This window comes from Gopherus evgoodei, chromosome 3 (genome assembly GCF_007399415.2).
Source record: "Gopherus evgoodei ecotype Sinaloan lineage chromosome 3, rGopEvg1_v1.p, whole genome shotgun sequence".
NCBI classification, from domain to species: domain Eukaryota; kingdom Metazoa; phylum Chordata; order Testudines; family Testudinidae; genus Gopherus; species Gopherus evgoodei.
This window is the reverse complement of record NC_044324.1, coordinates 39946052-39958480: the sequence shown is the minus strand read 5'-3', so window position 1 is coordinate 39958480 and position 12429 is coordinate 39946052. Positions and strand designations below refer to the sequence as shown.

Sequence of the window (12429 nt, the reverse complement as noted above, 5' to 3'; positions counted from 1 at the left end):
TAAAAGCTGCATAGTGTAGACAAAGCCATTTTTAGCTTGTGGTCCACTATGAACCCCACAGATCCCTTTCTGCAGTACTCCTTCCTAGGCAGTCATTTCCCATTTTGTATATGTGCAACTGATTGTTCCTTCCTAAGTGGAGTACTTTGCATTTGTCCTTATTGAATTTCATCCTATTTACTTCAGACCGTTTCTCCAGTTTGGTACAATCTTAACTTTACGTTTAAAAGATTGATTTGTTTGAAATATCATTGCAATAATGGTATATTATAAAAAAATGAAGTGCAACCCACATTAGGAAAGAATGGATCTGAGTTCCACTAGTGTCCTGTAAACTTGGGTTTACAGCTGCTAGGTGATCTTCCTTTAGCTCAAGCAGCAAAGGGCACCTGCTTTTTGCGCTATAAGTCTGGGGCTCAGACATTAATTGGCTAAATGAGGGTTAAAATATTGAATGCAACTTCTTCCTTGGGCCCCTTTAGCGTGTGGCTGATAATCAGTTCTGTAGGGCAGATTCCCTTCCCACCCAGGCTGTGCACAGCGAAGGAAAATTGGCTCCACTTCCCCAAGGCCCACAAATTCCCAGATTTGGGGAAATTTCCCTGGATACAGAAACACTGTAAAAAGCTTTATCTGGGAATTTTTCACCAGATTTGGGAAATTTTACCACTAGGTTGGGAAAAGTTGGCATCACGCTGTAGAAGCACTGCCTGGGGGTGGTAGGGGCCGGGATGATGGAAAGAGGTGGTTGTGACTGGGCTAGCCAGCGCTGCGCCCGCTAGCGGGCGGTCCCAGCGGAGAGAGGCCAGCACAGAAGCGGCCCTAGGGCGCAAGCCCCAGCAGCAGCACGTGCCGCGCGTCAGGCGGAACCACCTATTGCTACCGGAACCCAAGTGCGCGGCTCCGGTTCCCGGCCGGTTGCCCTTCCCCAGCGCTCCGCAGGCCGTTGCTATGGCTCGGGGCCCGAGGCAGCGCGGGGCTTGAGGCGTGCGGGGGCCAGGCATGGAGGAAGAGGACACGGTGAGGGGTGGTCTGGAGCCGCCCCGTGCCGGGTTCACTCCCCTCGGGCAGGCGGAGGGGGGAGGTAATGGGGTGGTGGAGAAGGAGGGCTTTGTGTAGCGATGGGGGAAGCCATGGGGGTAGGTTGGGGGGAGGTTGCGGTAGGTAATGGGGTAGTTGTGGGAAGAGTGCGAGGACGTGGGTTGTGTGTGTGGGGAGTGAGGATTGAGGTGGGGCTGGAGGTAGGTTGTGGGTGGGGGTAGATTGGATGGGAGTGGGGTATAGGTAGTAGGGGCAGTTTTAGGGTGCAGAGTTTTTGAAGGTGTGGGCTGGGAGGTGAGGCTGGAGCAGGTTGGGTTGGGGTTGAGGTGTGGGTGTAGGTAATGGGGGAGTGGTTGTGGGGTAATGCATTTTTGAGGGCATGAGTTGGGGGGGGAGGATATGGAGAGGTAGGGTGAGGCTTGTAGGTAATGGGGTGGTTTGGCATGAGCTGTTTTTGAGGTCATGGGTTGGGGTGAGCGAGAAAGGGGAGCTTGCGGGAGGAGTGCAGGAAATGGGAACAGTCTGTGGTCTTTTTCAGGGCCTGTTGATCTCAGGGTTGGTGCTGGGGGTTTAGAGACTGGGAGGCTTGGTTTAAGGGGATCATGGTTTTTCAGGAGGTAGCAGCGTTTATTTGTATGTAGCAGGTTTGTATCTTCTTATTAGATCCAGTGCAAAATAATCCTGAGCATGACCAAAATTCAGAAATACTGGAATCTACTGATCATTAACTAGGTTCAGTCCCAGTTTTGCTAGAGTTTGGAAACACAAGGTGGAGAATGAATAGTTAAGAGGGCTGTTTCTAAGGATTGGTGGAAGATCTCTGATTTAAGAAAATGTAATGCTTCACACGGTTCATTGAAATAACAACTTTGCGTTTTGCATGATAAAAGAACACTGGCATAGATATAGGATCCACTGTGGGCAAATCAGTGCAAGTGACTTTTGGGATGAGGGGATCCGTGATCCTGCACTGACTGGTAAATCATGGGTTAGCTTGTTTTTCTTCTGCTAGCTCGATTAAACAACCTGATTTAACCTCTCATTAAACCCTGCATATCATGCAGATGACTCTGAATAAACAAACATTTTTCAAACAGAATTTTAGGATGTTTTTCAAAAATATTTCCTCTGTTGATTCTCTTCCCATCTCCTCATACCATCCTTATTGATACCTTAATTTTTTTAATAATCTCCTCTTTTCTTGGGTCTCTTTGGTTGCCTTTTATTCTTGCAGGCTTTCTTCCATTCCTTGTGTTCTCTAACTTTTTCCAGTATTCAAAAAGCTTCCCAAAGTTTCCCTTTGCTTCATTTTATGACTGTCCTCTACTATTCTCTTCCCTTCCTAATGTTTTCATTAATGCCCTGTGATGTCATGTATTCTAGGCATGTGTGATAGTGTTGCCACGTACAAAAGTTAACACAGGTAAAGAACTGGAAAACATACATTATGGTGATAGACCCAAGAATCTCAAATCTTTTTAGTTTAACAAAGAGACGGTTAAGGGGTGACTTGATCACAGTTTATAAGTGTCTATGGGGGGAGGGGGAGGAGGACGACAAAAATTTGCTAATAGGCTCCTCAGTCTATCAGACGAAGCTATAGAAAAAGACCCATATCTGGAAGTTGAAGCTAGACAAAGTCAGGCTGGAAATGAGGTACAATTTTTTATCAGTGAGGGTAGTTAACCATTGGAACAATTTTCCAGAGGTTTTGGTGGATTTTTCATCACTGGAAACTTTTAAATCAAGGCTGGAAATTTTTCTAAAAGATATGCCTTAGTTCAAACAAGAATTAGTCCATGGAGGCCCATGGCCTGTGTCATACAGGATACCAGACTAGATTATTATAGTGGTCCCTTCTAACTTTATAATCGACCTGAAGAAGTGATTGAGTGGTCCTAAATCTTACGTAACTGTTGATCCTGTAAGTGGTATGATCACTCTGCCATATACTAAAATGTTTTTTGTTAACCACATTTTGTTTTGTAAATATTTCAATCCCAGTAGTTGGCTTGGTAAGAAAAATTCATTTGGTCTCATTTATTGTAAGTGTAATACTAAAACAACCGTTGCTTTTGTTCCCCTTAGAGAGATTACAGTGAACCTTGTGTACAGTGTTCTGTTGTAAACTGGGGTCTTACTGATGAAGGCAGATTTTATTGCAAATCTTGTCACAACGTCATAGAGGTAAGTATGTATTAATCTTTTTTTCTTTTACATTTCAAAGTGGTAATTTTTCATCCTGCTGCTAAAAGGTACAGGCAGTTTTGTAGGTATTCTGTGTGCATCCTATCTCGCTTATGCTGTATAAAAACACTGTACCTTCAGATGATGAGGTATGGGGTAGGGCAAGAAGCTTAGGAATTCAGTTCGAAGCCCAATGTATATAATCTCCTTGATATCGCCTTCATTTAACCTCTATGCATGTCAGTTGACCCTAAAAAGGAGATGACATTTACCCTTTTTTCTAAAGGACTTCATATGTGGGAAGAAAAGCATTGTATTAGTGTTAAGTAATTTATTCATTATGTTTTTCAGAATGACTTATTTTATGCCTTTAAATATTTGATCCATATAATTGCTGCTGTTTTGTGTCTTTCCCTGTTCATTGTGTTACGTTAAACTGCTTTTCAATATTTCTAGAAAAAACAGCAACATTATAACTGGCTAGACAGTCCTACTGCTGAAAAGATTTGGGGGTTGTAGTGGATCACAAATTAAATATGAGTCAGCAATGTAATGCAGTTGTGAAACAAGACTGATATCATTCTGGGGTATATTAATAGGACTGTTGTGAGAGACAAGAGGTAATTGTCTCTCTCTGCTTGGGACTGGTGAGGCCTCATCTGAAGTACTATGTTGAGTTCTGGACCAAATACTTCAGGACAAGTGTGGACTAGTTGGAGAGTCTAGAGGAGAGACAAAAATGATAAAAGGTTTAGAAAACCGGATCTATGAGGAAGCGTTAAAAAAAATTGGGCATGTTTAGTCTTGAGAAAAGAATGCTGATATTGGGGGTGTGGGACCTAAGTCCTTAAATATGTTAAGGGCTGTTTATAAAGAGGACAGTGATCAGTTGTTCTCCGTGTCCATTGGAGAAGTACTATGCTTAATCTGCAGCAAGTGAGATTTAGGTTAGATAAAATTAGGAAAAACTTTTTAACTGTACCGATAGTTGAGCACTGGAATAAACTTCCAAGGGAAGTTATGGAATCCCAATCACTGGAGGTTTTTAAGAACAGGTTAGACAAACACATCAGGGATGGTTTAGACATACTTGGTGCTGCCTCAGTGCAGAGGGCTGGACTAAGTGACCTCTCAAAGTCTCTTCTAGCCCTACATTTCTGTGGTTCTAGGACTAATGAAATGCACCTGTAGGAATAATGATAAAAGCCCCAATCCTGCATTCAGCTCTGCATATGTGGACCCTTGAGCTGTGTAGTTGAGCTCTTCGACTTCATACCTTTATTAGTCTATTGACTTAGCCTTGAGCAGATACTGTTTGGAACCGTTATTCCAATCCCTATTTAGCTAGCAGGCCCATCTCCTTGTTGGAGTAGTAGAATCTGTGCTATTTAATCTTCAATGTGAGGTTCTAAGAAGACCTGTCCAGGAAGAAGAAAGGATCTTCAAGAGGTAAAATCACCTATCTGGGGCATAAGGATGCTTCCTTGGAGCCATGCTGAGCATCCCTTCTTTTGAACCCCTCCAACAATTCCTACTTGAGCTAGTCAGGAACTGCAGGAGTGGGTCTCTTTATGTTCTTAACCCAAGTCAAGGGAAGGCTTGAGGGGGTCAATGCATGTCACTCACTCTAGCTTTCATAAAAATGGTTCTGTCACAGTGCATCTTCTCAAATGTTGCTCCATAGAGCCACACTGTTGATCAGGTGGTTGTAGAAGGTGCAGTGCAACCTGCATTATTCAGACCTTGCTGTGTGAAACAGCTTACTTAAACTGAGTAGTGGTTTCAAGCATGAGCTGTGTAGTTATTCCTCTAATGACACAAGCAGATTTTAAAAGGCGCAAATGGCTGTTAGATGCCTAGCTCCTGAAAGTCAATTGAGTTAGGTGCCTTGCTACCATTTGTGCCTTTGAAAATCTCCTCCACACATGTTTTTTATTCCCCTTGGCCCCTCAAACCATGTGTCAAAGTGTGTCAGTTCCTGGCTACCTGCCTGCTGAACAGGTCAACATTAGGTAAGGTGGCTTCTTGAATAATTACGCATGCAGGGTCTGCAGAGGTTCATTGAGATGTTTCAGATGCCCTCCAGACAGTTGAGGTTGCATTGTATTTTAAATTTTAAAAAAATCCTTCTTTCCTTAACTGTGCTAATAAATATTCTTTAGGGTTTTTTCCTAACTGAATTTAAATAATTATTTCTTTTCTTCACTTATGCTTGTTTTCTTCTTGCATTTCACTTATTTTGGAGAAAGAAAACAGACTAGGTCAGTTTTACTCTCGTTCTCATGTGAGATCATGTGCCAAATTTAAATCCAAACATAAGTGTCTTTGGTCAGTGATACTGCTACGGTTTGTCAAACAAAAACTTTTATTTATATCTTATTCACAATCCTAAACTTCAGTTAAAAACGTCTACTTTTAACTTTAATGTATGTATATTTTGGTGATCTAAAAAAGGTACTGGAAAATGTCAGTGTTTTGTTGAAGCTTAGTTAAATATTTACTACATATCTGATTACATGTATAATGTCTAGTTGTATGTAGATAAGTTCAGTATATAAACACTTAAAATTTTTTTTTTCAAGTGTACTCATTGTTACTTCAGTATCTTGATTTAGTGCATGGATCTTTTGTCTCAATTTTTTCAATGTACAGTTAAATTTAAGTATTTGTCTTACAATAACTTTGACACTTCCGTTTCCAATATTTTCTAACAGTGAAGCCTGTTGAATTTTTCACTGCATCATCCAGATGTTCCTGTTTGATTATCATTCTTAAATTTAAGATTCACAATTTTTGAGACTTAGTCTTTTCTCAGTTAGGTGTAATGATTAGAAGGAATTCTCCAATTAAGTTATACAGCAGAGGCAGCCCATGCAAGTAGAGATTGCTCTTTTCTTGCTAACATTACACTTTTATCAATTATCTTGCAGAGGACTAAAGAGGTTTTAACTTCTGATGTTGTTCCTAACACAAAGATCCAGTCCATCTCCAGAGGATTTAGAAAGAGAAAAAAAATTGGTATGTTTACTTTTGTCTATATATTACTTATACATTTTGTGTAACATATCTTTCTTGTTGTGTATAATAACTAATGTTCTGGTACTACTTAACCATACAAACTAAATTAGCTGAAAATGACCCTTTTGTTCTTGCTGAGCCTGTTCTAGACACCAGTTGCATTGGTTTAATTAAAGGTGTGATATTAAACAGGTCCAATTTTGTTTTTATACATTCTTATATGGGTTAAAATTTGGTTTACGTTATTTTTGCTTGGCTCAGTAATTTAACAGTGATGCACTAATGTAAATCAGGTTTAAGCCAGTGTAAAAGAGTTTCCATGCACAAAGTTGTACCAGTTAAACGGACTTAGTTAAACTGGTGCAACTTCTTTGTGTTAAGTCTCTAGTCTCTTGCTAGAAAGTGCTCTTAACAGGAGATGTAGAAATCATAGAGTATCAGGGTTGGAAGAGACCTCAGGAGGTCATCTAGTCCAACCCCCTGCTCAAAGCACGACCAATCCCCAATTAAATAATCATCCCAGCCAGGGCTTTGTCAAGTCTGAGCTTAAAAACCTCTAAGGAAAGAGATTCCACTACCTCCTTGGTAACCCATTCCAGTGCTTCACCATCCTCCTAATGAAAAAGTTTTTCCTAATATCCAACCTAAACCTCCCCCACTGCAACTTGAGACCATTACTCCTTGTTCTGTCATCTGGTACCACTGAGAACAGTCTAGATCCATCCTCTTTGGAACCCCCTTTCAGGTAGCTGAAAGCAGCTATCAAATCCCCCCTCATTCTTCTCTTCTGCAGACTAAACAATCCCAGTTCCCTCAGTCTCTCCTCATAATTCATGTGCTCCAAACCCCTAATAATTTTTATTGCCCTCTGCTGGACTCCTTCCAATTTTTCCACCTCCTTCTTCTAGCCTGGGGCCCAAAACTGGACACAGTACTTCAGGGGAGGCCTCACAAATGTCGAATAGAGGGGAATGATCACGTCCCGCGATCTGCTGGCCATGCTCCTACTCATACAGCCCAAAATGCTGTTAGCCTTCTTGGCAACACTGTTGATTCATATCCAGCTTCTCATCCACTGTAACCCCTAGGTCTTTTTCTGCAGGACTGCTGCCTAGCCACTTGATCCCTAGTCTGTAGCAGTGCATGGGATTCTTCCGTCCTAAATGCAGGACTCTGCACTTGTCCTTGTTGAACCTCATCAGATTTCTTTTGGTCCAATCCTCTAAAATAGTAATTGTGTATCTTTAAATTGTGCTCTCAAGGTCCCTATCAGTCCTATGATCATATGCTATTATACCTATTGTAAAGCTATTGCTGAAACTGGATAAGCATACTGTGAAGATCGTGGCAGTCATTTGTTCTGTTGTCTTGGCCACTTACATTGAAACACCAAAAAAATTATCTGATTTTAAAAATAATCTTAGTGCTGCTATACTAACTGCTGTGCCACAGTGAAAGTGATGGTACAACGCTGTGCTCAGAATGAAGTGCTGAAAATTAGGAAAGGGAACAACCCTTGTGGCTCTGCTCCCTTCAGCCTTTTCTGGCTCCTGTGACCTGATCGACACACAATTTTTGTACCGATTTTAAACATTTCTGTTAGGGATATGGTAAAAAATAAAGTTAGATTGTTATAGCCCCTAATGTGGATGCAGTTATATACCATTATAAAGGTGCCTTATGCTGATAGTTTGTTCCCCTAAATTTACAGGAGTTAGCCATACCACTACAAGGACATTGAAACCACAGTAGTTAGTGGTACACTCCTGGTATAAAACTAGCATAGTTAAAGCAGGATAAAAATTATATTTAGACGAGCCCTAAGTGTGGGTCGAGGAGAAGGGAAGCTGTTGGAAGGGAGAAGCATTTGTAGATTAAGTAGGTCATGAAGAGGGAAGAGGAAACTGAGGCAGACACTTGGCATATGGAGGAAAGAAGGACATTTACATAACACATACGGTAAACGGCATAGGGGAAATGAGAGAATGGATAAACGCAGAGAAAATTCAGAAGAATAAAACCCAGTGGAGAAGGCATGAGTGCACACAAAAGTACAGGCACAATGAAAATACATATGACTTGAATTCAGGAGATAATGAAGGGAGAAACTGTAGAACATACAAAGGGGGATAACATCATATGGAACATATAAAGAATGAATACTTTTTTCTCCCCCATTCACTGTTGCAGTGGGTTCCAGTTTTTTGTGCTGGGAAAGGAGGAGGAATAAGCATACCTATTCTTTCCTTCATGACTGGTATCTTGTGTTTTATTTTAAAATTCAGGTCACCTAACAGTCAGAACATACATTGCAAACACCATATTGATAACTCTCACTTTGCTACAGCTGTTTTGGTTCTTGGGAAATGTATGGGGAAATTGTTGTAGTTTGGGTGGTTTTGGTTTTTCTTAATTTAAGATTCTAAACTTCACTTATTTATTGAGGTACTTTAATCATTTAGGGTATGCCTACATTATGAAATTAGGTTGATTTTATAGAAGTTGATTTTTTAGAAATTGATTTGATACAGTTGATTGTGTCCCCCCCCACTAAGCGCATTAACTTGGCGGAGTGCATCCACAGTACCGAGGTTAGCATCGACTTTCGGAGTGTTGCACTGTGGGTAGCTATCCTACAGTTCCTGCAATCTCTGCCGCCCATTGGAATTCAGGGTTGACTTTGATACTGCATTGCTACACAGCAGCAGCTCCTTGCCTTCACGGCAGCAGACGATGCAATGCGACTGCTAGCCGTTGTCTCTTGGGTGCTCCTGGCCGACCTCAGTGAGGTCAGTTGGGGCGCCTGGGCGGACATGGGAGTGACTCCAGATCATTCTCTTCTTTAAGTTTCGTCTCATGGAGATTCAGTCCTGCTTGGAATATTATGCGAGCTAGAGGCTTCTGCCTCAGGCTGCTCTCCTAGCCAGCAGCACCACACAGTCGCGCCTACCCCTTGCACCCATGGCTCATGAAGCCTGGACAGTAGTAAGGATCAGTTCAGCTATAGGCTGAGCAAGTATAGAATGGTGGTAGAATATGCCTTTGGATGTTTAAAAGCTTGCTGGCGCTGTTTGCTGACTAGGCTGTTCGCAATTAGAAGAGCGCAGTAAGGCACGCTGCGCATCACAGAGGCTTTGAAAACCAGTTTCATGACTAGCCAGGCTTCGGTGTGACAGTTGTGTGTGTTTCTTCTTGATGCAAACCCGCCCCCTTTGTTGATTTTAATTCCCTGTAAGCCATGTCATCAGTCGCCCCTCCTTCTGTGAGAGCAACAGCAGACAATCGGTTCACGCCTTTTTTCCGCACAGATGCCATGCCACGGCAAGCGTGCAGCCTGCTCAGCTCAGCTGCCGCTGTTATGTCCTAGGTGCTGCTTGCAGCAGACTTTGTAATAGGACTGCAAACTGTCATCATCAAACGACCGCTTACGCTGCCACTCTGCTCTCCTGCAGACACTATACCATGGCAAGCATGGAGCCCACTCAGATCACCGCAGCAGTTATGAGCACTGTAAACACCACACGCATTATCCTGCAGTATATGCAGCACCAGAAACTTCAAAAGCAGGCAAGGAGGCTACGGCAGCGTGGTGACAAGAGTGATGAGGACATCTCAAAGCATGGGCCCCGGCAGTTTGGACATCATGGTGGTAATGGGGCAGGTTCATGACATGGATCGCTGATTCTGGGCCCGGGAAACAAGCACAGACTGGTGGGACCACATAGTGTTGCAGATCTGCGATGATTCCCAGTGGCTGTGAAACTTTCGCATGCGAAAGGACGCTTTCATGGAACTTTGTAACTTGCTTTCCCCTGCCCTGAAGTGCAAGAATACCAAGATGAGAGCAGTCTCCACAGTTCCCAAGCGAGTGGCAATAGCCCTCTGGAAGCTTGCAACATCAGACAGCTACTGGTCAGTCGGGAATCAATTTGGAGTGGGCAAATCCACTGTGGGGGCTGCTGTGATCCAAGCAGCCAGCGCGATCACTGAGCTGCTGTTATCAAGGGTAGTGTCTCTGGGAAATGTGCAGGTCATATTGGATGGCTTTGCTGCAGTGGGATTCCCTAACTGTGGTGGGGCGATAGACGGAACGCATATCCCTATCTTGGGACCGGAGCACCAAGGCAGCCAGTACATAAACCACAAGGGGTACTTTTCAATGTTGCTGCAAGCACTATTGGATCACGAGGGACATTTCACCAACATCAATGTGGGATGGCCAGGAAAGGTACATGGCTCTCGCATCTTTAGGAACTCTGGTCTATGTGAACAGTTGCAGCAAGGGACTTACTTTCCAGACCAGAAAATAACTCTTGGGGATGTTGAAATGCCTACAGTTATCCTTGGGGACCCAGCCTACCCCTTAATGCTATGGCTCATGAAGCCATACACAGACAGCCTGGACAGTAGTCAGGAGCTGTTCAACTATAGGCTGAGCAAGTGCATAATGGTGGTAAAATGTGCATTTGGACTTTTCAAAGCGCTCTGGCCCAGTTTCCTGATTCGGTTAGACCTCAGCGAAACCAATATCCCCATTGTTATTACTGCTTGCTGTTTGCTCCACAATATCTGAGAGTAAGGGGGAGATGTTTATGGTGGGGTGGGAAGTTGAGGCAAATCGTCTGGATGCTGATTACGTGCAGCCAGATACCAGGGCAGTTAGAAGAGCACGGCAGGGTGCGCTGTGCATCAGAGAAGCTTTGAAAACCAGTTTCATGACTGGCCAGGCTACTGAAAATTCTGTTTGTTTCTCCTTGATGAAAACCTGCTCCCTTGGTTCACTGTACTTCCCTGTAAGCCACCGTTTGGAGAGGCAATAAAGTCATTGTTGTTTCAAATTCATGATTTCTTTATTAATTCATCACACAAATGGGAGGATAACTGCCAAGGTAGCCTAGGAGGGTTGCGGGAGGAACGCACCAGGTGGGATGGTGGAGGAGGGAAGGACACTGAACTTCAAAGCTTATTGAATGCCAGCTTTCTCTTGCTTGGACAGTCCTCTGGGGTGGAGTGGTTGGGTGCCCGGAAGCCACCCCACTGCATTCTGGGGTGTCTGGATGAGAAGGCTATGGAGCTTGGGGAGGAGGGCAGTTGGTTACAGAGGGCTGCAGCGGTGGTCTGTGCTGCTGCTGCCTTTCCTACACCTCAACCATACGCTAGAGCATATCTGTTTGATCCTCCAGTAGCCTCAGCATTGCTTCCTGCCTCCTCTCATTACTCTAATGCCACCTCTCATCTGGATCCCGCCACCTGTCCTCTCACGCATCTCTTGTGTTCGTTTTGTGCCTGCCTGCACTCTGACATTGTCTGCCTCCACACATTCTGCTGGGCTCTTTCAGTTTGGGAGAACTGCATGAGCTCAGAACATTTCATCGCGAGTGCATTTTTTTTCGCCTTCTAATCTTTGCTAGCCTCTGGGATGGAGATGATAGGGTGAGCATTGAAACATTTGCAGCTGCAGGAGGGAAAAAAAGGGAGAGTAGTATTTAAAAAGACACATTTTTAGAGAACAATGAGTAGACTCTTTCATGGTGAACCAAGCTGTTAACATTACATAGCACGTGTGCTTTCTTTACAAGGTCGCATTTTGCCTCTTATATTGAGGGCATGCCGGTTTGTTGTGTGATCTCTCACACACAGGGCCAGCTGGCAGCAGAATTTGGCTTACAGGCAGACATGATAAGCCACACTCTTTTGGCTTCTTTAATCTTCATAACATGTGGGAATGGTTTCAAACAGCAGCATCCTCATTTCCCATACTAAGCACCCATTGGGTTGGCCATTTAAAATGGGTTGGCCATTTAAAAAGAGGGGCTGTGGTTTTTGGGTTAACGTGCATCACCAACCCAACTGAAATCCTCCCTCCCCCCAATTCTCTGGGATGATCGCTTCACCTTTCCGCCCATTGCATGGCTAACAGCGAGGATGATTTCTGTTCAGCCACAGGCAAGCAGCCCAGCAGGAATGGCCACCTCTGAATGTCCTCTTAATAAAATTCCCCTATTTCAACCGGGTGGCCATGAATGATATCACTCTCCTGAGGATAACACAGAGAGAGAAAGAGGATTTCTGCTCCATCCCCATACATGTTAACAGACTTTTCCAGTAGCTGTACTGGCCACGAATGCATCGTAAGTCTTCAGGGCAAATTAATCATTAAGCACGCTTGCTTTTAAACCATGT

At 43.5% G+C, this 12429-nt stretch overlaps 1 protein-coding gene across 3 annotated transcripts in view; it reads left to right on the top strand.

Moving 5' to 3' along the window:
- Positions 1-926: 926 nt before the first annotated feature.
- TAF1B (TATA-box binding protein associated factor, RNA polymerase I subunit B) overlaps positions 927-12429 on the top strand; it is a 67230-nt gene continuing 55727 nt past the window's right edge. The window contains exons 1-4 of one of the 3 annotated variants that reach the window (XM_030555447.1): positions 927-1020; positions 1932-2018; positions 3130-3228; positions 6159-6246. In XM_030555447.1, the coding sequence (XP_030411307.1) occupies positions 6184-6246 (63 nt within the window). In that variant the 5' untranslated portion in view covers positions 927-1020; positions 1932-2018; positions 3130-3228; positions 6159-6183. Of the gene's footprint in view, positions 1085-1931; positions 2019-3129; positions 3229-6158; positions 6247-12429 lie in introns of all 3 variants that reach the window. The other 2 variants (XM_030555446.1, XM_030555448.1) reach the window with 2 other exon arrangements.